Source organism: Oncorhynchus clarkii, chromosome 11, assembly GCF_045791955.1.
Source record: "Oncorhynchus clarkii lewisi isolate Uvic-CL-2024 chromosome 11, UVic_Ocla_1.0, whole genome shotgun sequence".
Taxonomy (NCBI): domain Eukaryota; kingdom Metazoa; phylum Chordata; class Actinopteri; order Salmoniformes; family Salmonidae; genus Oncorhynchus; species Oncorhynchus clarkii.
This window is the reverse complement of record NC_092157.1, coordinates 11,958,124-11,984,873: the sequence shown is the minus strand read 5'-3', so window position 1 is coordinate 11,984,873 and position 26,750 is coordinate 11,958,124. Positions and strand designations below refer to the sequence as shown.

The window sequence follows — 26,750 nt, the reverse complement described above, 5'->3', positions numbered from 1 at the left end:
TCTAAGGCACTGCACCGCAGTGCTAGCTGTGCCACCAGATTCTGGCTTTGAGCTCAGGCTCTGTCGCAGCCGGCCGCGACCGGCGCACAATTGGCCCAGTGTTGTCTGGGTTGGGGAGGGTTTGGCTGGCAGGGATATCCTTGTCTCATCGTGCACTAGCGAATCCTGTGTTAGGCTGGGTGCAGTGCACGCTGACCAGGTCGCCAGGTGTACAGTGTTTCCTCCGACACCTTGGTGCGGCTGGCTTCCGGGTTGGATGTGCATTGTGTCAAGAAGCAGTGCGGCTTGGTTGGGTTGTGTTTCGGAGGACGCATGGCTCTCGACCTTCGCCTCTCCTGAGTCCCTGCGGGAGTTGCAGCGATGAGACAAGACTGTTACTACTATCAATTGGGGAGAAAAAAGGGGTAAAATAATTAAAGAAATTAAAAAATATCTAAACTAGGGCCCTATTTGGATACTTTCAAAGGCATCCTTCCTTTTACCACAAACCTAAATCAAATGAAATACCTGAATAAAGGTGGAGGGAAATATGCATTTAGAAAGCATTACAACTTGATCATTAATGAAAGTCTTCAACACCAACTGATGTCCAACCCACGCGGAAATGTATTTAGCATAAAGAAAAAATCAACATAATAATCTGTCAGTTTAAGCTAGAGATATCCGTTTTTCTGCATTGGATGCATCTCAATACACCTCATCCGTCTATGTAAAACTGCGGTGAAAGGTAAGAGAGCTAGAGTGATGTTTGTCAGACCATGAGACATCCAGAAAATTGTCTTCTCAAAAAATCTTCTGTAGCGTCTGAACGGTTTGGCCTAAAAACATGTATGACCCCTCTATGGAAAGATGATCTCAGGAACAAAGATGATACTCTCAGGTTTTGCTCTACGACCCCCACAAGGATCAAGGGACTCGTCTGATGTCGATACAGCAGATCTGCCAACTTCTGTGTAGCATCCGTACAGTTTTGGCTACACACTAATATGACCCCTCTGTGTAAAGGTGAGACTCTCAGGAAGGAAGCCCACAGTCCTCACAAGACCCGCCCGAATGTATGGAAGGATACAGTACCAGTCAAAAGTTTGGACACGCCTACTGATTTCTTTATTTTACTATTTTCTACATTGTAAAGACATCAAAACTATGGAATAACACATATGAAATCATGTAGTAACCAAAAAAGTGTTAAACAAATCAAAATATGTTTTATATTTGAGGTTCTTCATCGTAGTCACCCTTTCCCTAGATTACTTTCCCTCTGCGTCTCACAAAGACACGGCGGTTGGAACCAAAAATCTCAGATTTGGACTCATCAGACCAAGATTTCCACCGGTCTAATGTTCATTGCTCGTGTTTCTTAGCCCAAGCAAGTCTCTTCTTATTGGTGTGTTTTATAGTGGTTTCTTTGCAGTAATTCGACCATGAAGGCCTGCAGTCTTCTCTGAACAGTTGATGTTGAGGTGTGTCTGTTACTTGAACTCTGTGAAGCATTTATTTGGGCTTCAATTTCTGAGTCAGGTAACTCTAATGAACTTATCCTCTGCAGCAGTCCATCATTTATGTCCAAATACCTCCTTTTTGTTCACGCGTTTAGTTCACAAATCCAAATTCACGAGGCGCAGGCACTTAGTCCAGACAAAAAGTCAAAAAGTTCCATTACAGTTTGTAGAAACATGTCAAACGATGTATAGAATCCATCTGTAGGATATTTTTATCATAATTCTTCAATAATATTCCAACTGGACAATTCCTTTATCTTTGGAAATGAAAAGGAACGTAGCTCACTCTCACGACCGCGCTCATAACTTGGCATTCTGCTAGACCTCTTAGTCAAACACCTCTTATTCACTCCCCCTCCACAGTAGAAGCCTGAAACAAGGTTTTAAAGACTGTTGACATCTAGTGGAAGCCTTAGGAAGTGCAATCGGACCAAATTTACACTGTTTCTTGGATAGCCAAAGACTTGAAAACCTACAAACCTCAGATTTCCCACTTCCTGGTTGAATTTTTTCTCAGGTTTTTGCCTGCCATATGAGTTCTGTTATACTCACAGACGTAATTAAAACAGTTTTAGAAACTTCAGGGTGTTTTCTATCCAAATCTAAATCAAATCAAATCAAATCAAATTTTATTTGTCACATACACATGGTTAGCAGATGTTAATGCGAGTGTAGCGAAATGCTTGTGCTTCTAGTTCCGACAATGCAGTAATAACAAGTAATCTAACTAACAATTCCAAAACTACTGTCTTGTACACAGTGTAAGGGGATAAAGAATATGTACATAAGGATATATGAATGAGTGATGGTACAGAGCAGCATAGGCAAGATACAGTAGATGGTATCGGGTACAGTATGTACAAATGAGATGAGTATGTAAACAAAGTGGCATAGTATAGTATAAAGTGGCTAGTGATACATGTATTACATAAGGATACCGTCGATGATATAGAGTACAGTATATACGTATGCGTGTGAGATGAATAATGTAGGGTAAGTAACATTTATATAAGGTAGCATTGTTTAAAGTGGCTAGTGATATATTTACATCATTTCCCATCAATTCCCATTATTAAAGTGGCTGGAGTTGAGTCAGTGTCAGTGTGTTGGCAGCAGCCACTCAGTGTTAGTGGTGGCTGTTTAACAGTCTGATGGCCTTGAGATAGAAGCTGTTTTTCAGTCTCTCGGTCCCAGCTTTGATGCACCTGTACTGACCTCGCCTTCTGGATGATAGCGGGGTGAACAGGCAGTGGCTCGGGTGGTTGATGTCCTTGATGATCTTTATGGCCTTCCTGTGACATCGGGTGGTGTAGGTGTCCTGGAGGGCAGGTAGTTTGCCCCCGGTGATGCGTTGTGCAGACCTCACTACCCTCTGGAGAGCCTTACGGTTGAGGGCGGTGCAGTTGCCATACCAGGCGGTGATACAGCCCGCCAGGATGCTCTCGATTGTGCATCTGTAGAAGTTTGTGAGTGCTTTTGGTGACAAGCCGAATTTCTTCAGCCTCCTGAGGTTGAAGAGGCGCTGCTGCGCCTTCTTCACGATGCTGTCTGTGTGAGTGGACCAATTCAGTTTGTCTGTGATGTGTATGCCGAGGAACTTAAAACTTGCTACCCTCTCCACTACTGTTCCATCGATGTGGATAGGGGGGTGTTCCCTCTGCTGTTTCCTGAAGTCCACAATCATCTCCTTAGTTTTGTTGACGTTGAGTGTGAGGTTGTTTTCCTGACACCACACTCCGAGGGCCCTCACCTCCTCCCTGTAGGCCGTCTCATCGTTGTTGGTAATCAAGCCTACCACTGTAGTGTCGTCCGCAAACTTGATGATTGAGTTGGAGGCGTGCGTGGCCACGCAGTCGTGGGTGAACAGGGAGTACAGGAGAGGGCTCAGAACGCAACCTTGTGGGGCCCCAGTGTTGAGGATCAGCGGGGAGGAGATGTTGTTGCCTACCCTCACCACCTGGGGGCGGCCCGTCAGGAAGTCCAGTACCCAGTTGCACAGGGCGGGGTCGAGACCCAGGGTCTCGAGCTTGATGACGAGCTTGGAGGGTACTATGGTGTTGAATGCCGAGCTGTAGTCGATGAACAGCATTCTCACATAGGTATTCCTCTTGTCCAGATGGGTTAGGGCAGTGTGCAGTGTGGTTGAGATTGCATCGTCTGTGGACCTATTTGGGCGGTAAGCAAATTGGAGTGGGTCTAGGGTGTCAGGTAGGGTGGAGGTGATATGGTCCTTGACTAGTCTCTCAAAGCACTTCATGATGACGGATGTGAGTGCTACGGGGCGGTAGTCATTTAGCTCAGTTACCTTAGCTTTCTTGGGAACAGGAACAATGGTGGCCCTCTTGAAGCATGTGGGAACAGCAGACTGGTATAGGGATTGATTGAATATGTCCGTAAACACACCGGCCAGCTGGTCTGCGCATGCTCTGAGGGCGCGGCTGGGGATGCCATCTGGGCCTGCAGCCTTGCGAGGGTTAACACGTTTAAATGTCTTACTCACCTCGGCTGCAGTGAAGGAGAGACCGCATGTTTTCGTTGCAGGCCGTGTCAGTGGCACTGTATTGTCCTCAAAGCGGGCAAAAAAGTTATTTAGTCTGCCTGGGAGCAAGACATCCTGGTCCGTGACTGGGCTGGGTTTCTTCCTGTAGTCCGTGATTGACTGTAGACCCTGCCACATGCCTCTTGTGTCTGAGCCGTTGAATTGAGATTCTACTTTGTCGCTGTACTGGCGCTTAGCTTGTTTGATAGCCTTGCGGAGGGAATAGCTGCACTGTTTGTATTCGGTCATGTTACCAGACACCTTGCCCTGATTAAAAGCAGTGGTTCGCGCTTTCAGTTTCACACGAATGCTGCCATCAATCCACGGTTTCTGGTTAGGGAATGTTTTAATCGTTGCTATGGGAACGACATCTTCAACGCACGTTCTAATGAACTCGCACACCGAATCAGCGTATTCGTCAATGTTGTTATCTGACGCAATACGAAACATCTCCCAGTCCACTAATAATATGCATATCTTCGCTTCTGGGCCTGAGTCGCAGGCAGTTTACTCTGGGCACACTTTTCATCCGAACATGAAAATAGCGCCCCCAGCCATAAGAAGTTAAAGTACTGACGGGCTGTCTTTTCTCTTTGCTTATTTGAGCTGTTCTTGCCATAATATGGACTTGGTCTTTTACTAAATAGGGCTATCTTCTGTATACCACCCCTACCTTGTGACAACACAACTGATTGGCTCAAATGCATTAAGAAGGAAAGAAATTCCACAAATTAACTTTTAACAATGCACACCTGTTAGTTTAAATGCATTCCAGGTGACTACCTTGTGAAGCTGGTTGAGAGAATGCCAATAGTGTACAAAGCTGTCATCAAGGCAAAGGGTGGCTACTTTGAAGAATCTCAATTCTATCTCAATTCTCACATATATTTTGATTTGTTTAACACTTTTTTGTTAAACAAAACTATGTGTTATTTCATAGTCTTGATGTCTTCACTATTATTCTTCAATGTAGAAAATAGCAAAAATGAAGAAAAACCCTTGCATGAGTATATGTGTCCAATCTTTTGACTGGTACTGCATATCAATACTGTTTAGTGACAAAAATAACAGGTTAAATACATGTAAAAAAATACAAAAATAAAACTATCCTTATCTTTCTTGACAGATATAAGATAGACACTTCAGAACAAACTTCCTTTAGATTTTTTTGGGGGGGACTATCTGTTCCATGTAGTGAATATGTTATTCAATTAGTTTTTATGGGCTAATAGCAGTAAGGCGGAAATACATTTTTTGATCAAATTATTTTTGTATATATTGCAAGGGTCTTAAAATTCAAAATCAAATAGCAAAATGACCCCCGGCTTAAACATGGCTTAGACTCAAATGGTTAAAAGTTATTCATCCACAGTTATTATTAAGAGTAATCCATAACATCACACCTTCTAACTCCAGTGCACAACAATTTGTCACAATTCAACATTTTATTGATTGACTTCCTGCAATTTCTTACAATGAGGCATGTTTGTTTTAAGAAATAACAGTAAGTGATACAAGAAATGACAGGTTCAAATCTATTTTTCCCCTCAGCTGTAGTCATTTGTGTGGTCTGGCAGTAGACTGTCAGATAGGTAGGTTACCTAACAGGGGGACCCAGGCTGGGAACAGCAAGACCACACACAGGACAGCCAGCCACAGCCAGGGGATTTGGCCAGTAAATCTCATTGACGCAGGGGACCCTCTTGTTTTATCTGGCTCTTCAGAGAGTGCGAGTGTGTGTGTGGGCACAAATAAAGAACATTATGCTCCTCTCTCCCAGGGAACAGACTGCTCTCAGAACAGACTTCTCTCAGAACAGACTGATATCAGAACAGACTGCTCTCAGAACAGACGTGTCAGACCAGCATGGGTGTCAATGCACTCCACTAACCCTATCTCCATTACTGATCCTTTTTGATATCTCTTTTTCATTCACACACACACACACACACACACACACACACACACACACACACACACACACACACACACACACACACACACACACACACACACACACACACACACACACACACACACACACACACACACACACACACACACACACACACACACACACACAGCAACAGGGTCTCCTGGGTCAATGAGATTTACTGGCCAAATCCCCTGGCTATGGCTGGCTGTGTTTCTTCCCTGCCTAGGTCCCCCTTAGGTGACCAACCTATCTGCCTGTCTATTGCCAGACCAGGTATCATGTACAGTGCCTTTGGAAAGTATTCCGACCCCTTGACTTTTTCCACATTTTGTTACGTTACAGCCTTATTCAATAATGTATTAAATTGTTTTTTCCCTCATCAATCTGCACACAATACCCCATAACGACAAAGCAAAAACAGGTTTTTAGAAAACGTTAGCAAATTTATTAAAAATATAAACCTGATATATCACATTTACGTAAGTATTCAGACTGTTTACTCAGTACTTTGTTGAAACACCTTTGGCAGTGATTATAGCATAGAGTCTTCTTGGGTATGAAACACAAGCTTGGCACACCTGTATTTGTGGAGTTTCTCCCATTCTTCTCTGCAGATGCTCTCAAGCTCTTTCAAGGTGGATGGGGAGCGTTGCTGCACAGCTTTTTTCAGGTCTCTCCAGAGATGTTGAACCGTGTTCAAGTCCGGGCTCTGGCTGGGCCACTCAAGAACATTCAGAGACTTGTCACCCAAACCACTCTTGCGTTGTCTTGGCTGTGTACTCAGGGTCGTTGTCCTGTTGGAAGGTAAACTGTCGCCCAAGTCTGAGGTCCTGAGTGCTCTGGAGCAGATTTTCATCAAGGATCACTCTGTACTTTTCTCCGTTTATCTTTCACTCGATCCTGACTCGACTCCCAGTCCCTGCTGCTGAAAAACATCCCCACAGTATGATGCTGCCACCACGTGATTCACTGTAGGGATGGTGCCAGGATTCCTCCAGACGTGACGCTCGGTATTCAGGTCAAATAGTTCAATCTTGGTTTCATCAGACCAGAGAATCTTGTTTCTCATGGTCTGACAGACTTAAGGTGCCTTTTGGCAAACTCCAAGCGGGCTGTCATGTGCCCATTTCTGTGTAGTTGCTTCTGTCAGGTCACTCTACCATAAAGGCCTGATTGGTAGAGTGCTGCAGAGATGGTTGTCCTTCTGGAAGCTTCTACCATCTCCACAGAGGAACTCTAGAGCTCTGTCAGAGTGACCATCGGGTTCTTGGTCACCTCCCAGACCAAGGCCTTTCTCCCCCGCTTGCTCAGTTTGGCCGGGCAGCCAGCTCTTGGAAGAATCTCAGTGACTCCAAACTTCGACAAAATCCTGTTTCGGAGCTTTACGGACAATTCCTTCGACCTCATGGCTTGGTTTTTACTCTGACACTCACTGTAGACTGTGGGACATTATATAGACAGGTGTGTTTCTTTCCAAATCATGTCCAATCAATTGAATTTACCACTGGTGGACTCAAATCCCATTGTAGAAACATCTCAAGTATGATCAATGGAAACAGGATCCACCTGAGCTCATTTTCGAATACTGTGTACATAAGGATGTTTTCTATTTGTAATAAATCTGCAAAAATGTCTAAAAACCTGTTTTTGCTTTGTCATGATGGGGTATCGTATGTAGAATGCTGAGGACATTTAAAAACGTAACAAAATGTGGAAAATGTCAAGGGGTCTGAATACTTTCCGAATACACTATAAACAAATGATGAAAATAAATCAAATCAAAAGATTCTATTTCAAAGGACTACCAATAATTTATATTTACCCCAAACAAAAGAACAAGCACAGTTCATTGATCATTTTGAGATTGACCACCATTTTTTTTAGCATAATCAACATTTCCCGCATATCATGCTTGGTCTTGCAAACTTAACCAATCAACTCACTATTACCACATAAAACAGTCAAATCATCACAATATTATCTCATAAAACTGACCGATCACCGCACTAGAAAAGAGGGCTTGCAATTTCAACCAATCACAGCACCTTTACCACATAATAGAGTTCAATCAAGCCACATGTTAACAAACTCTTTCCCTCGTCGGCAATTTTTTGGGAGAAATTTGACAAAATCATTGCATATTGCCATGCAAAATGTCAGATTTACCACAGCAAAACCATTTTTTTTGTTGTTGCAAATACCACAAAAAATGACACCAAAATCCTGGAGGAACTAATAACCAGAGTTATTGTCCTCTGGAGGACAATACAGTAATAATAAACCTCTGTGTTGCTTTTACACCAGGATGCTCTTAAGTCTGCTAATACAGATCTGTGTGTGTGTGTGTGTGTGTGTGTGTGTGTGTGTGTGTGTGTGTGTGTGTGTGTGTGTGTGTGTGTCAAATAAAGTAACATTGTATTGATTGCGTACACATATATTTTAAAGAATGTTATCGCAGGTGAAGTGAAATGCTAACAATACAAAACAATACACACAAATCCCCAAAATACAAATAAAGAAATTAAGAAATATCAGAACGAGGAATGTCAGAGTCCGGAATATAAATATACTGTATATAATGGTGTGTATAGACATTATGAACAGCATGTGAATAGAAAGGTGTGTATGGCAGTAGTTATATAGCACGAGCCTTGAATAGAATACAGTATATACATATGATATAGTGTATTGTGCGTGCTTGTGTGCTGCACAGACGCCCAGTAGTCTTGAAAATGCAACCATGGCAACCCACAGTAGAGACAAATGCTAAACGAGCATTTGTGGCAGTTTTGGTGGAGGGGCCTGCTGCTCTCCTTTCACCAGGGAGAGATGGTGAATGGTCCGGTGGTGGATTCCCTACTTGCCAAACAGTGAGTGGGTGGTTTTATGTGAGCCCTGAGACTGGGGATGTGCGTCACACATGCCTGCCAGCCTGACTACCTGGGACAGCAATGAGATGCTATGTAATCATAGAGGGAGTCTGATTTGTGTCGGGAAGGCTTTGATTGGACTCAATATAACCCCTGTCATTCACACATTCAGCTGGAAGGAAATGTGTATCTTGTTATATTTGCGGTAAGAGGTGGACTGCTGTTATTCTGCAGAATAAGAAAGATGTAGGATGTTTGGAGGAAAATTACAATAGATCCTCCCTTAATCCTCCCTCAGCAAAATAAATAACTACATTTGAATCTCATTTACAATGTTTTACATTCATATTTGAAATCCTGGTGTAATAATGTATCTGAAGTGTAGAGAACACTACTAATACTAGGTATAGGGATATCACGACACTAGGGATGATATGTATGTGTTGTGTGTTTGTATGTTGTGGTGGATGAATCTGAATTAGTTGGGTAACATAGATAAATAAGATGTTTTATTTACATAATATGCTTATGTGAGATACTTGTCATTAGAATGTATCCCTTTGGACTATAGTGTTGGCAGTTGCACTTTTCCCTTCTCAGCTGGGGCTCAGTCATTTGGGGCCCAGAGAGGGGAGAGGTCAGACTTGTCTTTTACATGTCTCTGGTGCTATGCAGAATATCAGAAAGGGAAGAGGACAGGATGGAACATTGTCTTCATATGTGAATGTATCTGTTAAAACATGTGAAGGGATGGCGTGATTAAGGGGGAACCAATTAATTGACTCCACAATGTTTGTGCGCAAGTCACTCCCCTCAGTGAGCTTGCCCAGGAGTGGGGAGAAGAGGGGTTTTACTTGAGATGGGAGTAGATATAGTTGACAATTGAGTTATGCCTTGGATGAGGTAATGTTTTTGGTACTATGAAGTACCAGGAATGAGATTAGAACCTCGTTTTAGAGACCAAACTGAGCGATAATTTATAGCGAATGCAATCTGGCTAAGGGATTCTCCCTTCTCAAGTAAACGGCCCTTTGTGAAGAGTTCCTAAGATCTGTGGTTCGTCATGTAAGTTGAGAGGGGTGTATCTTTGCTATAAAAGATCTCAGTTGCCATTATGTTGGGACTCTCAAAAATTCATTATAGATAGTGAATTGTTGAAAGTCAAAGGGCTATGGTAAAGCTCATATTATTAAAGATGAAGTTTAAGTATAACTCTGAATGTTGTGTGGTTTGTAACTCTCCTCATTTGGTAATACAGGAAATTGCCACAACAATGTGTATGTATGTTTCTGTGTGTGTGTGTGTGTGTGTGTGTGTGTGTGTGTGTGTGTGTGTGTGTGTGTGTGTGTGTGTGTGTGTGTGTGTGTGTGTGTGTGTGTGTGTGTGTGTGTCTTAGATAAATGTCACCAACCTGCCTCTGTCTTGAATCATGCCACTGCCATTGACCCGACATAAATTGAAAGACCTGTCTGTGGAATCAATGTGAGATAAAGTACATATTGAAGCTGTAACCCTGACTTATGGCCCAGTCATTTCCTAATCACTAGCAGATAATTAAATTAAATTTGACTGCATTGAATAATCCAAATATGCCTCTCCTCACCAGAATGGCCACCTTTCCTGACCAATATGGCTGCCTATATTGTCCAATATGGATTCCTCACCTCACCAATATGGCTGCCTCTCCTCACCAATATGGCCACCTCTCCTCACCAATATATACAGTATATCAACTGTTCTTTCTCCTCCAGAGGCCTAACTCCAGCACAGAGCTGAGCAACATGCTGCTCCCTCGCCAGGTATCCAGACAAGAGCACGCACGCAGGGACCGAGCTCTGAGCGCCGCCAGCTACCTCACAGATGCCTTGGAGGGTAAGGTCCTCTGTCCTCTGCTGTTCGCCCCACTGCCTCATTGAGGGGCAAATTGTGTGAGCCCATCAGCTCCTCTTATCTGCTGTTTACCCCTCTATGAGGATTGAGGCTGACGGTGTCCTCAAATGTGCACGGGCCGTGCCTATGGACTAGATAGAGGGTGACTGTGCGGCAGAAGCCACAGTGCAAAGTTACACCGACAGATAAAAACATTAGCAGAGTCATGATCACACATTAGGCCCTACCACCTCATCCTCAGTGACTTGCTATCAATCTTCATCAAACTCCCTCATTACACATGCATGCACCCAAGCTAGGCCCCACCCACATCTGGCAAAGGCACACTGTGATAACCTCCCTGAAGAAAATGTACTCCTTTGCACCCCCCCCCCCCCCCCCCCCCTAGAACTGGAGGAGTCGCATCAGAAGTGCCACCCCTGCTGGTATGAGTTTGCCCACAAGTACCTGATCTGGGAAAGCAGTCCACGTTGGCTTCGGTTGAAGGCGCTGGTCAAGGTGATGGTGATGGATCCCTTTCTGGACCTAGCCATTACCATCTGCATCGTGCTCAACACCCTGTTCATGGCCATGGAGCACTACCCCATGACTGACGAATTCAACGGCATGCTGTCCATAGGCAACCTGGTAAGTGGAGAGGAGAGGGCACAAAGGAAACTCTTGGAGAAACATTTTTGTGTACATTTTTACCCACCATTTTTGTTGGAGGAACACGGAAGTTTAGGGCCTAGAGGTTTACCCTAGTCAGGTCAGTTACTCAGAGAAAAAAAAACTATTGGCTCCACTATTGTCCTAACTAACTGTGCTATTTTGTTAGTTTTTTCTCATTATTTGTAACTCATTTTGTACATAATGTTGTTGCTACCGTCTCTTATGACCAAAAAGAGCTTCTGGACATTAGAACAGCGATTACTCACCTCGAACTGGACAAGGATTTTTTTCTTTAATGAGTCCGACGCAATGGATATGCTGCTTTGTCAAGACAAGGCCCAAATCCCCGTCATCCACATGAAGATAAGATGGAGAAAAAGGGGAAGGAGGGCAACGTGCCTTGTAAGAATTTGCCGACGAGTAGGTAAACCACCACTACCCTCTGTATTACTGGCCAACGTGCAATCATTGGGGAACAAACTGGACGATCTATGATTAAGACTATCCTACCAACGGGACATTAAAAACGGTAATATCATATGTTTCACCTAGACGTGGCTAAACGACAACACTGAAAATATAGAGCTGGCTGGCTTCTCCGTGCATCGGCAGGACAGAGCAGCTACGTCTGACAAGGGCGGGGGTGTCTGTCTATTGTCAAGAACTGCTGGTGCGCGATGTCTAATATTAAAGAAGTCTTGAGGTATTGCTCACCTGAGGTAGAATACCTCATGATAAGCTGTAGACCACATTATATACCAAGAGAGCTCTTATCTTTATTATTTGTAGCCGTCTCTTTACCACGACAAACAGATACTGGCACCAAGATCGCACTCAACGAGCTGTATAAGGCCATAAGCAACCAAGAAAATGCTCATCCAAAATCAACGCTCCTAGTGGGGACTTTAATGCAGGCAAACTTAAATTTGACCTAATTTCTACCAGCATGTCACATGTGCAACCAGAGGAAGAAACCTCTAGACCACATTTACTCCACACACAGAGATGCATACAAGGCTCTCCCTCGTCCTCCAATTGGCAAATATGTCCATAATTATATCCTCCTGATTCCTGCTTACAAGCAAAAACTAAAGCAGGAAATACCAGTGACTAACACTTAATACGAAAGTGGTACGATTTTTATTTTATTTTACTATGCAAGTCAGTTAAGAACACATTCTTATTTTCAATGACGGCCTAGGAACAGTGGGTTAATTGCCTGTTCAGGGGCAGAACGACAGATTTGTACCTTGTCAGCCGGGGGATTCGAACTTGCAAACTTTCGGTTACTAGTCCAACACTCTAACCACTAGGCTACCCTGCCGCCCCGGAAGTGGTCCGATGACGCGGATGCTAAGCTACAGGGCTGTTTTGCTAGCACAGAATGGAATATGTTCTGGGATTCATCCAATGCCATTGAGGAGTATACCACCTCAGTGACTGGCTTCATCAATAAGTGATTCGACAACGTCGTCCCCACAGTGACCATACGTACATATCCCAACCAGAAACCATGGATTACAGACAACATCCGCACTGAGAGAAAGCCCAAAGCTGCAGCTTTCAAGGAGCAGGACACTAATCCCTACACTTATAAGAAATCCCTCTATACCCTCAGACGAACCATCAAACAGGCAAAGCGTCAATACAGAACTAAGATTGAATCCTACTACATCGGCTCTGATGCTCGTCACATGTGGCAGGGCTTGAAACTATTAAGAACTACAAACGGAGACCCAGCCGCGAGCTGCCCAGTGACACGAGCCTACCAGACAAACAAAATGCCTTTTATGCTTGCTTCGAGGCAAGCAAATCTGAAGCATGCATGAGAGCACAAGTTGTTCAGGACAACTGTGTGATCACGCTCTCCATAGCTGATGTGTGCAAGACCTTTAAACAGGTCAACATTCACAAAGCCGCGGGGTCAGACAGATTACCAGGACGTGCACTCAAAGCATGCGCGGACCAACTGACAAGTGTCTTCACTGACATTTTCAACCTCTCCCTGACCGAGTCTGTAATACCTACATGTTTCAAGCAGACCACCATAGTTCCCAAGAATGCCTTGGTAACCTGCCTAAATGACTACCACCCGTAGCACTCACATCTGTAGCCATGAAGTGCTTCGAAAGGCTGGTCATGACTCACATCAACACCGTCATGCCGGAAACACTAGACCCACTAAAATTCGCATACCGCCCCAACAGATCCACAGATCACGCAATCTCAATCGCACTCCACGCTGCCCTTCCCCACCTGGACAAAAGGAACACCTATGAGAGAATGCTGTTCATTGATGACAGCTCAGCATTCAACACCATAGTACCCACAAAGCTCATCACAAAGATAAGGACCCTGGGACTAAACACTCCCTCTGCAACTGGATCCTGGATTTCCTGACGGACCGCCCCCAGGTGGTAAGGGTAGGCAACAACACATCTGTCAACAACACATCTGGGATAAGTGCTTATTCCCCTCCAGTACTCCCTATTCACCCACAACTGCGGGCCAAGCACAACTCCAACACCGTTGTTAAGTTTGCTGACGAGTGTTAGGCCTGAACCGACAACGATGAGACAGCCTATAGGGAGGAGGTCAGAACTATCATGGTCCAAACACACCAAGATAGCTGTGAAGAGGGTACGACAACACTTTTTCCCCCTCAGGAGACTGAAAAGATTTGGCATGGGTCCCCAGATCCTCAAAAAGTTATACAGCTGCACCATCGAGAGCATGCTGTCCGGTTGCATCACCACCTGGTATGGCAACTGCTCGGCATCTGACTGTAAGGCGCTTCAGAGGGTAGTGTGTACGGCCCAGTATATCACTGTGGCCGAGCTTCCTGACATCCAGGACCTATTTTAGTCGGTGTCAGATGAAGGCCCAAAGACTCCAGTCACCCAAGTCATAGACTGTTCTCTCTGTTCTTCCGCACGGCAAGTGGTAGTGGAGCGCCAAGTCTAGAACCAAAAGGTTCCTTAACAGAGACTACTGAACAATTAATCAAATGGCCGTCCGGACTATTTGCATTGCTGCTACTCGCTGTACCCCCGCACACTGACTCAGTACCGGTACCCCCTGTACATAGCCTCGTTATTGTTATGTAATTTTCTTGTGTTACAGTTAGATTAAAAAATATATATATATTTTGGAAATATTTTCTTAACTCTATTTCTTATACTCCATTGTTGGTTAAGGGCTTGGAAGTAAGCATTACATATTCAGCGCATGTGACAAATAAAATGTGATTTGACTTGATTTGATATTGTCACTGAGATTCACACCCAAACCTAAATGAACCCCAAGCCTCTACCCCTTATGCACTTGTGGAGACCTGAGAGGAATAGTTAGGTACAAGTAGTATGTTAGTAGCATCTGATTGGCTGACTGATTGGCTCACTGAATTTTCACAGTATCAAACCTCCATAGGGCGTAGGGGCTAAGGTTCCATTGGGATAATAACCGTGAAATGACCTGTTAATCACACATCAACAGACATCATTCACAACAATGAGTTTACAATCACATTATGAAGTCAATATGGTGTTTCGATTCATTACAATTCACTGGAACCAGTTATGTGTGTTTGTATGATATATGCTGGTTCTCTATAGTGCTGGGTATGGGCCCTGGTCTGAAGTCCAGCACTATATAGAGAATAGGGTGCCATTTGGGACACAGCCATGGTATTGTTGGTGTTATGTAATTGGTTGTGTGGTACCAGGAGTAGTCCAACAAGGAAGTCATTTCAGGCCAACGGTGTCAAAATCAATAGAGTTTTCTTCCACTTGGCTGGCCACTGTGTGCTACAGTGGACAATCTGGCTGGTGTGTGTGTGTGTGTGTATGTATGTGCATGTGTGTCCACAGCAGATACAGTTGAAATGGGAAGTTTACATATACCTTGGCCAAATACATTTCAACTCAGTTTTTCACAATTCCTGACATTTAATCCCTGTTTTAGCTCAGTTAGGATCGCCACTTTATTTTAAGAATGAGAATTGTCAGAAAAATAGTAGAGATAATTATTTATTTCAGCTTTTATTTCTTTCATCACATTCCCAGTGGGTCAGAAGTTTACATACACTCAATTAGTATTTGGTAGCATTGCCTTAAATTGTTTAACTTGGGTCAAACGTTTCGGGTAGAATCCTACAATAAGTTTGGTGAATTTTGACCCATTCCTCCTTATAGAGCTGGTGTAACTGAGTCAGGTTTGTAGGCCGTTTTGGCCTCCTTGCTCTTGTTCTGCCCACACATGTAATATGGGATTGAGGTCAGGGCTTTGTGATGGCCACTCCATTACCTTGACTTTGTTGTCCTTAAGCCATTTTGCCACAACTTTGGAAGTCTGCTTGGGGTCATTGTCCATTTGGAAGACCCATTTGCGACCAAGCTTTAACTTCCTTACTGATGTTTTGAGATGTTGCTTCAATATATCCACATAATTTCCCCTCCGCATGATGCCCTCTATTTTGTGAAGTGCACCAGTCCCTCCTGCAGCAAACCACCCCCACAACATGATGCTGCCACCCCCGTGCTTCACAGTTAGGATGGTGTTCTTCGGCTTGCAAGCCTCCCCCTTTTCCCTCCAAACATAACGATGGTCATTATGGCCAAACAGTTATATTTTTGTTTCATCAGACCAGAGGACATTTCTCCAAAAAGTACGATATTTGTCCCCATGTGCAGTTGCAAACCGTAGTCTGGCTTTTTATGGCGGTTTTGGAGCAGTGGCTTCTTCCTTGCTGAGCGGCCTTTCAGGTTATGTCGACATAGGACTCGTTTTACTGTGAATATAGATACTTTTGTACCTGTTTCCTCCAGCATCTTCACAAGGTCCTTTGCTGTTGTTGTGGGATTGATTTGCACTTTTCACACCAAAGTACGTTCATCTCTAGGAAATGGAACGTGTCTCCTTCCTGAGCGGCATCATGGCTGCGTGATCCCATGGGGTTTATACTTGCGCACTATTGTTTGTACAGATAAACATGGTACCTTCAGGTGTTTGGAAATTGCTCCCAAGGATGAACCAGACTTGTGGACGTCTACAATTTTGGAGGTCTACAAATCAGTCTTGGCTGATTTCTTTTGATTTTCCCATGATGTCAAGCAAAGAGGCACTGAGTTTGAAGGTAGGCCTTGAAATACATCCACAAGTACACCTTCAATTGACTCAAATGATGTCAATTAGCCTATCAGAAGCTTCTAAAGCCATGACATCATTTTCTGGAATTTTCCAAGCTGTTAAAAGGCACAGTCAACTTAGTGTATGTAAACTTCTGACCCACTGGAATTGTGATACAGTGAAAATAAGTGAAATAATCTGTCTGTAAACAACTGTTGGAAAATTTACTTGTGTCATGCACAAAGTAGATGTCCTAACCGACTTGCCAAAACTATAGTTTGTTAACAAGAAATTTGTGGAGTGGTTTAACGAGTTTTAATGACTCCAACCTAAGTGTATGTAAAATTCCGACTTCAACTATATTTGTAATGACTTCCCTCTCTGGTCTTTCCCATATTTCAGCAAGTCATTATCGCCTTGGTGACAAACGTCTGAACTGTCGTGGGGTGGTGACTGTGTTGGATACATAGAGAGTCTGAACTGTCGTGGGGTGTTGACTGTGTTGGATAAATAGAGAGTCTGAACTGTCGTGGGGTGGTGACTGTGTTGGATAAATAGAGAGTCTGAACTGTCGTGGGGTGGTGACTGTGTTGGATAAATAGAGAGTCTGAACTGTCGTGGGGTGGTGACTGTGTTGGATAAATAGAGAGTCTGAACTGTCGTGGGGTGGTGACTGTGTTGGATAAATAGAGAGTCTGAACTGTCGTGGGGTGGTGACTGTGTTGGATAAATAGAGAGTCTGAACTGTCGTGGGGTGGTGACTGTGTTGGATAAATAGAGAGTCTGAACTGTCGTGGGGTGGTGACTGTGTTGGATAAATGGAGAGTCTGAACTGTCGTGGGGTGGTGACTGTATTGGATACATAGAGAGTCTGAACTGTCGTGGGGTGGTGACTGTGTTGGATACATAGAGAGTCTGAACTGTCGTGGGGTGTTGACTGTGTTGGATAAATAGAGAGTCTGAACTGTCGTGGGGTGGTGACTGTATTGGATAACTGCCAGTTTGCTAGATGCAGCATCACACATGAAAAACTTTTTTGTCTCTGTACTTGGAGATTTGTTTGAAGAGGAATTTTTCTCTCATCCCTATTATAGTGGAGAGATATTGGCTCTCTCTCTAAGTGTTATGTGCATGCTTGTGTCGTGTTTTTTGGCTATCATTAATGTGATGACAATTGCTTTATCAAATCGATTAACTACAGTATGTTTAATTATTACGATGATTAAATTACTCATGTAACAATTAACTCATCAGCAATCTTGGGACACCATGGAAAAAGTTTGTTTAATGAGTTACCGTTTCCGAATGAACTCTAAAGATATAAATATCTCTGACATTTCAGTCATCAATCAGTCATTCATTAATTTTATCTTCTATCAGTCTCTTTCTGAATGTCGCAATATCCTTGGATATCTGCACGAACTCTAGCATAAATGATGAATATGCAATACACAAATTGGCCTAATTATTTATTTACTAACTAAATAATCACAAAGAATGACATAAACACACCAACAGAATAGCTTACACATTGAGTACTACATAATGAAATGAAAGGCCCAAGTGGACTAAACCCGATAGATATGACGACTTGTTACACCAAATGAAAAGGGAGGGGCATGTAAGAAAGAGCAGGAGAAAAGACAAAGGACTCCACTATCGTACATACAGCTGATAACTAGGCTCATGGAAATGGTAATACTTTGCACATGATCGGCCGTTCATTCGAAAATATAATTTGCATTGCACAGTGCTTTGCAAAAGTATTCATCCCCCTTGGCGTTTTTCCTATTTTGTTGCATTACAACCTGTTATTTAGATTTCATGTAATGGACATACACAAAATGGTCCAAATTGGTGAAGTGAAATGAAAAAAAGAACTTGTTTAAAATGTAAAAAAAAAAAAATATGTATTCACCCCCTTTGCTATGAAGCCCCTAAATAAGATCTGGTGCAACCACTTACCTTCAGAAGTCACATAATTTGTTAAATAAAGTCCACCTGTGTGCAATCTAAGTGTCACATTATCTCAGTATATATATACCTGTTCTGAAAGGCCCCAGAGTCTGCAACACCATTAAACAAGAGGCACCACCAAGCCAGTGGCACCATGAAGACCAAGGAGCTCTCCAAACAAGTCAGGGACAAAGTTGTGGATAAGTACAAATCAGGGTTGGGTTATAAAAAAATATCCAAAACTTTGAACATCCCACGGAGCACCATTAAATCCATGATAAAAAATGGAAAGAATATGGCACCACAACCAACCTGCCAAGACAGGGCCGCCCACCAAAACTCACAGACCAGGCAAGGAGGACATTAATCAGAGAGGCAACAAAGAAGCCAAAGATAACCCGGAAGGAGATGCAAAGCTCCACAGCGGAGATTGGAATATCTATCCATAGGACCACTTTAAGCCATACACTCCACAGAGCTGGGCTTTATTGAAGAGTGGGCAGAAAAAGCTATTGCTTAAAGAAAAAATAAGCAAGCAAGTTTGGTGTTCATATGGAAGAAGGTACTCTGGTCAGATGAAACAAAAATTTAGCTTTTTGGCCATATGTCTGGTGCAAACCCAAAACCTCTCATCACCCCGAGAATATACCATCCCCACATGTGAAGCATGGTGGCATTATCATGCTGTGGAGGTGTTTTTCATCGGCAGGAACTGGGAAACTGGTCAGAATTGAAGAAATTATGCATGGTGCTAAATACAGGGAAATTCTTGAGGGAAACCTGTTTCAGTCTTCCAGAGATTTGAGACTGGGATGGAGGTTCACCTTCCAGCAGGACAATGACCCTAAGCACACTGCTAAAGCAACTTTCCAGTGGTTAAAGGCGAAACATTTAAATTTCTTGGAATGGCCTAGTCAAAGCCCAGACCTCAATCCAATTAAGAATATGTGGTATGACTTAAAGATTGCTGTACACCAGCAGAATCCATCCAACTTGAAGGAGCTGGAGCAGTTTTGCCTTGAAGAATGGGCAAAAAACCCAGTGGCTAGATGTGCCAAGCTTATAGAGACATACCCCAAGAGACTTGCGGCTGTAATTGCTGAGTAAGGTGGCTCTACACAGTATTGATTTTGGGTGGGTTAACAGTTATGCAATCTCAAGTTTTCAGTTTTTTTTGTTGTCTTATTTCTTGTTTGTTTCACAAGAGAAAATATTTTGCATCTTCAAAGTGGTAGGCTTGTTGTGTAAATCACATGACACAAACCCTCAAAAGGGGGGTGAATACTTTCACAAGCCACTCTATATATTTATGATTGCATGCCTTTGTTGTCTCTGTTGGAATCGGTCCGTCTGGGGTGTAATTCGACAGAAAGTCTCTGGTTGTGTCTGTTACAACGGGTCTTCCAGACGTACCAATGGTGGTTGGATATGGGAATGTTATTTTAGAATGGATATTTTCAAAGTACCAGCCGGTTGTTCTCGTGCTCGGTTTGTTAAGATAGATACTTTAGAGGGATCTATAGTGGTGAGAGGAAATTGTTCTTCTTTCTCTTCTTCGGTCGAGTTTCCTAGACTATTTTGCCTATACAGCTGCAGACTGTGAAAGTGTAGTTTTCTTAACCATTTCAACGTGTACAGCTGGCGCTGCACGTAGCTGGTCTGGTGGAGTCTAACCATTCGTGATGTATGGTTCAACACTGTCCGCCTGCTTGGTCTAATGTACATTTTTGTCAGAAATTAGTTTTATGCACTCTGGGAAAAGGGATGTTCCATGGCGCCGACATAATGTCTGTACTCACGTGGATGTGGCCACTGACTTGGTTAAGACTTCACATGAAAAACAATTCTCTCATTTAGAAGGCTAACATCACTTTATATCTTCTCACAAATAGTTTAATTTTTAATTATGTCAGTTCACCAACATTTGGATGTGAATATGATCACTTGGAAAAATACACGTTCAGATATTCAGTTATGTTATTATACTGTCCTTCATGGGATCACAAAACACAACTGATCTGACATAATTGTTCTATAAGTGCCCAAGGACCACTCCAACCACTTGGACTACAGAAATATTGTTTCATTATTTAACCTTTTGATGTTACCGTTATGACGGGAGGAATCTCCTTGTAACAAAGAGGTTTCTTTCCCCTCAATTCTCCCAAATGTGTATGTGTGTGTGTTTGTGTGTGTATACGTGTGTGTGTGTGTTGGAAATGTGTGTGTTTGAAATGTTTCCATCTGCACACGTATGTGTGTGTGTTTGTATACGTTATGTGTGGACTGTTCACCCGAGGCCAGTTGGGCGTGCGTAGTCACGTGGATTGTGTTGACCGTGGGAGCGAAACCTTGTTGACGTGCTTCACAGAGAGTGCTTGTCACATGACATCTCCTCTCTGCCCCCTTCCCCGTTGAGCCCACGCCCACCGCCCTTCCGCTCGCATGAGCCTCACTCTGCTGTGTGTGGGTGTGTGTGTGGGTATTTGAGTGTGTATACACGTGTGTGTGTGTGTCTCTGTATACACACGTGTGTGTGTGTGTGTGTGTGTGTGTGTGTGTGTGTGTGTGTGTGTATGTGTGTGTGTGTGAGTGTCTGTATACACACGTGTGTGTGTGTGTGTGTGTATACGAGTGTGTATACATGTGTGTGTGTGTATCTCTGTATACACACGTGTGTGTGTGTGTGTGTGTGTGTGAGTGTCTGTATACACACGTGTGTGTGTGTGTGTGTGTGTATACGAGTGTGTGTGTGTGTGTGTGTGTGTGTGTGTGTGTGTGTGTGTGTGTGTGTGTCTCTGTATACACACGTGTGTGTGTGTGTGTGTCTGTATACATTTATGTATGCATGCGTGTATATCTTCATATATGCTGAGCCAGGACTCTTTGCTGTTACTATCACAGCCACAGCCAGCACAGCACAGGCCCTAGTTTACACAGCAATACCCATCCAGCTGTCCTCCTGTGCCCTTCAGCTACCCCTCAGTCACACAGACACAGCTGGACAGATGTATGGACAACACCTCCGGGCTGTTAGATAGACACATGAGTGTGTTGGATGCTGGCATGATGTTCTTTTCAGAACCGTACATCTGTATGTCTGTGAGAGGACAGTGAGTTGTTTGGGGTGGGAGAGTGACAGACAGGTTGTCTGAGGCAGCGGTTAGATGAGTAATCTCTTACGGATAAAACACATCATTTGATTAAAAACATGTTTTTGGAACACTTCACATGTGATCATGTGACATGAATGTGTTTTTTTCAGTAAGGATTCAGCAGATAGGCAACACACAGGTGTGTCCTTTCAGTCTTTTAGTAGGTTCATCTGATTGAATATATCATTTTAATATTCCCATTTAGCCTGGAAACCAAGCTAATTTGGTTCAACGTTGTGGGATATTCAACACGCCCACGCGCACAACACAAAAACACTAAACATATTTTTGTATTAGGTTTTCCGCACAAAACAGAATGGTTGCATCTGAAATGGCATTCTATTCTTTCAGCTCGTATCCAGAGTGACTTGCAGGTGCATTTGGGGTTAAGTGCCTTGCTCAAGGGCAAATCAACAGATTTTTCACCTCGTCAGCTTGGGGATTTGAACCAGCAACCTTTCAGTTACTGGCCCAACTCTTAGCCACTAAGCTACCTGCCGCCTCAAAGCAACCTATTCCCTATATAATGTATGTTTTTTTTTGCCAGAGCTTGGTCTACAGTAGAGCACTTCTGCTCTAGGGAATAGGGTGCCATTTCAGTGCTTCACTTGACCTATTCAGTATAACGTTGCTTGTCTCAGTGTCCTTAAGAGGGTAGACTTCACACACAACCTGCACACTTTCCTAAAGATCCAATCCACATTGGAGAAAACAGTGCCTTGCTGTTTTTGTTATTGTTTTGTTGATGTTATGGAGTAGAAACAGAGGACAGTAATGCGTGCAAAACAAAGTACAGTAAATGTACATCAAGGTACTGCAATATTTTTTTTTAGATGCATGCCAGCAAAGCCACTACACAACACAACAAAACACTAAACAATACATTAATTGCACTTTAACGGTGCCCACAAACAGCAGTCCCAACACCTTACCACTGCTACACCTGGCTATCAGCGGAGCCTTGTCTTGCAGCGAAACAGTTCATTTAGCTTTATTTTCTGCCTTTGATAAAAACATAGCTGATATGTCTGACTTGCTTAAACAAATGTGGTTTCTACAGAAAATTGAGATGTACAAACTATGGCATATTGGGACGACTGGATAAGTGGATAAGAGGCAATCTGTAATTTTGATTAAGACAATGAGCTAGGATGGGCGTAGTCAATATAACTATTTGTTCAGCACATTTGAAATGCATATCGACAGAATTCAGAACATGGGCCGTTCTTACAGTATTCTCCCTGTACACCAAGTCAGAACCGCATGATAAATAAAGGGGGCATATAAGCAGACAATGAATGCTCTTACTGTATTTGATGATGACATTTCTCTAAAACAGGCCATAGGCTACATGTGCACCACCAAGTCAGGACAGTAGGGGAAATTAAGAGGGGACCAAATTATTAGGGTGAGGCATATGGGCTACTAACAGCTTCAAGGCAACTGGGGCCTGAGTTCCAGACTTGCAATTCTGAGTTGGATGACCATTCAAAATGTATTTTCCCATGTTCAGAGTCAGAGTTATTTTTTTCTGAGTTCCCAGTTGTCTTGAACTCACTGAAGTCAGATTTCCCAGTCCTGAGTTTCCAGTTGTTTTGAGCATGGCAGAAGTCATACTAGAATGACAGCAGGGCCAATGTTGATTGTTTATCTTTTTAAGCTTGGAAAAGAGACCCTCAAATCCAGACTTGGGACCACACAGCCACTCCACTGAATAGCAAGCTAGTGATTGCTTTGCGATGCCTGCAGTTAGCCACTGATTCCTTCAAAACCACTGATTGTTGAATTTGCAATTTCCAACTTGTTGTGTAATGTTTATGTCCAATGGCCGATAAGCACCGATACGTTTTGTCTATAATTTCTATTAATTATTTATATTCATATGACAAGGATTAAAAAGGATTTGCCAGTTGATTGTCAACATGGGTCATGATAATGACTGCTAGCTTGCTAGCTAAGATTTTGAAAGTATCAGTCCAATCAAAGCTACTGTAGATATAACATCATTTGACATCATTTTATTTGTGGCCAATGACCTTGAGCCTTCTTGGATGGGCACTTCTAATGTAACTCTATGGCAGCACCTAAGGGGCTTGCATTTTTTAGCTCTACCCTTAGATTTGGCAGTGATGTAGTGTCCCCTAGAGTGACAAAACACTGAGCCAATCACGACGCAACTAGAGAACATTACCAAGCCCTCTGCCCTGAATGACGAATCACCACTGGCAATGATGTTCGTTTATTTGCAGTAATTTCTTTGTTTTTGTAATGTCCCAAACGGACGTGGCAGTTCCACCAATTAATGATTCCAGCTGTACTCTTATCACAGGAGATATGAATTGTGTGGTCACGATGCCGTGACATGCTCAGACCAACACGTCAGTATTATTCAATTACCATGTCTGCCTGGGCATCCTAAACACTTACTCATTACTGCTGCTTTGGCCTGACAGAAATAATTAACCTTCATGCCTTTGGATTGTGTCCCAAATGACACTCTACTCCCAATATAGTGCACTACTTTTGACCAGAGTCCTATTGTCCCTGGTCAAAAGTAGTGCACTATGGAGGGAATAGAGAACCATTTGTGACACAACATTCACTATAAAAACATTGTAGTTGTTTAAACTAATTATTTTTAAGTAACTGGTTCCACTGTTTTTTTTTTTTTTTTACTCAACTTTTCAATTAAAGCTTTTCCCAAACTTGCAAAATTCAGTCAACTTCAAATTATGTTTTTGTTCCACTTGTCTCATATGTTCATTCAACTATAAATTATTATTTGGGCATTTTCACTAAATAAGGCTGTGGAACTAGTGACATGCAATAGTTGAAAATAGTTGCAATTATTGTGATTAAGGAGTAATTAAGGAGTAACATTTACACAGGTTAATATGCCCCACAAACATTAGACAACTATACAGAAAACCCCAACATTTCTGAAATAAACAAGTGAAATAAATAATGAGAGAATAGTGAGATGAACTGATAATTGACACAGACATGGTGGCATAAAGTAGCAGGAAGATCAGAATGCCATGAACCAAGAGGTTGTGAGTTCAAATCCCAGATGAGGACATGTTGAATAATAATTACTGTATAAATTAATATGTATAATGTAGTCATATGTATCAAATACCTGAGTTGAAAACATTGTTATGCAGACTATTTTTGTTAATATGCCCAAATAATATTTGAATTAACATATGAGATTAGTTGAACAAACAGTGTTAGTGCCGTGGCCCACTCTGTATACCCGTCGCAAGACCCACTGGTTGATGCTTATTTATAAAACCCTCTTAGGCCTCACTCCCCCCTATCTGAGATATCTACTGCAGCCCTCATCCTCCACGTACAACACCCGTTCTGCCAGTCACATTCTGTTAAACGTCCCCAAAGCACACACATCCCTGGGTCGCTCGTCTTTTCAGTTCACTGCAGATTGCAACTGGAATGAGCTGCAACAAACATTCAAACTGGACAGTTTTATCTCCATCTCTCCATTCAAAGACTCAATCATGGACACTCTTATTGACAGTTGTGGCTGCTTTGCGTGATGTATTGTTGTCTCTACCTTCTTGCCCTTTGTGCTGTTGTCTGTGACCAATAATGTTTGTACCATGTTTTGTGCTGCTACCATGCTGTGCTGCTGCCATATCGTGTTGCTACCATGTTGTTGTCATGTTGTGATGCTGCCATGCTATGTTGTTGTCTTAGGTCTCTCTTTATGCAGTGTTGTGATGTCTCTTTATGCAGTGTTGTGATGTCTCTTTATGTAGTGTTGTGTTGTTTCTCCTGTCATAATGTGTGTTTTGTCCTATATCTTTATTTAATTTATTTGTTTTTTAAATCCCAGCCCCCGTTCCTGCAGGAGGCCTTTTGCCTTTTGGTAGACTGTTATTGCAAATAAGTTAACTCACTTGCCTAGTTAAATAAAGGTTAAATAACAAAAATGTAAATACTCATTATCTGTTTTCGAATTACAGAGATGCTAATTTGAAGTACAGACTTGATGAAAATGCGTTTTAATAACATTGCAACAAAGTAAATTAATTTTTCAACACATTTCTGGTGTGCGCATTTCCAGTAGTGGAAAGTCATTCACCCAAGCAAACCGTTATTATTAACTCACAGGAATTTGAGCATCACACTAGGCGACATCAACTTCATCCTAAAGACATTAAGTTATTGTCTCCTGCACCATATCTACCCCAAACCAATACAGTACAGCACACAAACTGATAACACTTTATATGGATAGTCCCAAGTACATGGTTTGTAGATGGTTTGTGCATGTTCAGTAGATGTTGAATAAGTGTCAACAAAATTTCAATGAACTATCAACTAAACTTAACCCTTACACCAAACCATAATCCAAACCTAAACCTAACATTTATTCTAACCCTAATCCTAACCGTAACCTTAGCAAGCAGTTGTTTATCAACATATTTAGTCATTTGTTGATTATATGGCCATCTGTAGATCATCTATATGGGACTATCAGAATAAAGTGTGAGCCACAAACTCAATCAATTCATATAGTAGGCTACATGTCCATGTGTTGTCCTTTTCTGGGGCGATGCCATGTCGTGTTGGACGTCTTCCTGGCTTCATGTTGGCACTGATCTCTGTGAGATGCAGCGGCAGCATCATCGCTCGCAGGATACTCCTCCGCCCAATCATAATAAACGCCCTGTCTCATCCTCGGGTCCTGACAGCGTAATAACAGTATGATTGTGAAGTACCTTGTCATTGATAACGAGCTGTGTACCGAGCTTAATGAGCCCCATGTAAATGAGAATAGATACACACACACACACACACACACACACACCAAAGCAGGTAGGCAGGCGCGTGCACACACACACACACACACACACACACACAGACATTAGGCCCCTCCAGGCGACTGAAAGTGGGGGCTTCAGTGCCAGTCAATATCCCAGCTGTAATCACACCAAACTGCTCACTAAGCCACTCACTGTGTGTGTGTGAGTTTGTGTTTGTGTGTGGACATAACCAGCTAGTCTAAACAGACTCCAGATCAGATCCTTTCAAGGCTACCCAAACGTGCCCTATGACGATTTCACCTTGTCCACCCGCTACCCCCTCCACCCTCGCCTT

The 26,750-nt window shown here is 42.8% G+C and overlaps 1 protein-coding gene across 2 annotated transcripts in view; it reads left to right on the top strand.

Moving 5' to 3' along the window:
• Positions 1–26,750, top strand: part of LOC139420201 (sodium channel protein type 3 subunit alpha-like) — a 173,617-nt gene that overhangs the window by 60,946 nt on the left and 85,921 nt on the right. For both annotated transcript variants that reach the window (XM_071170029.1, XM_071170030.1), the window contains exons 12-13: positions 10,599–10,719; positions 11,126–11,364. In XM_071170029.1, the coding sequence (XP_071026130.1) occupies positions 10,599–10,719; positions 11,126–11,364 (360 nt within the window). The remainder of the gene's footprint in view (positions 1–10,598; positions 10,720–11,125; positions 11,365–26,750) is intronic.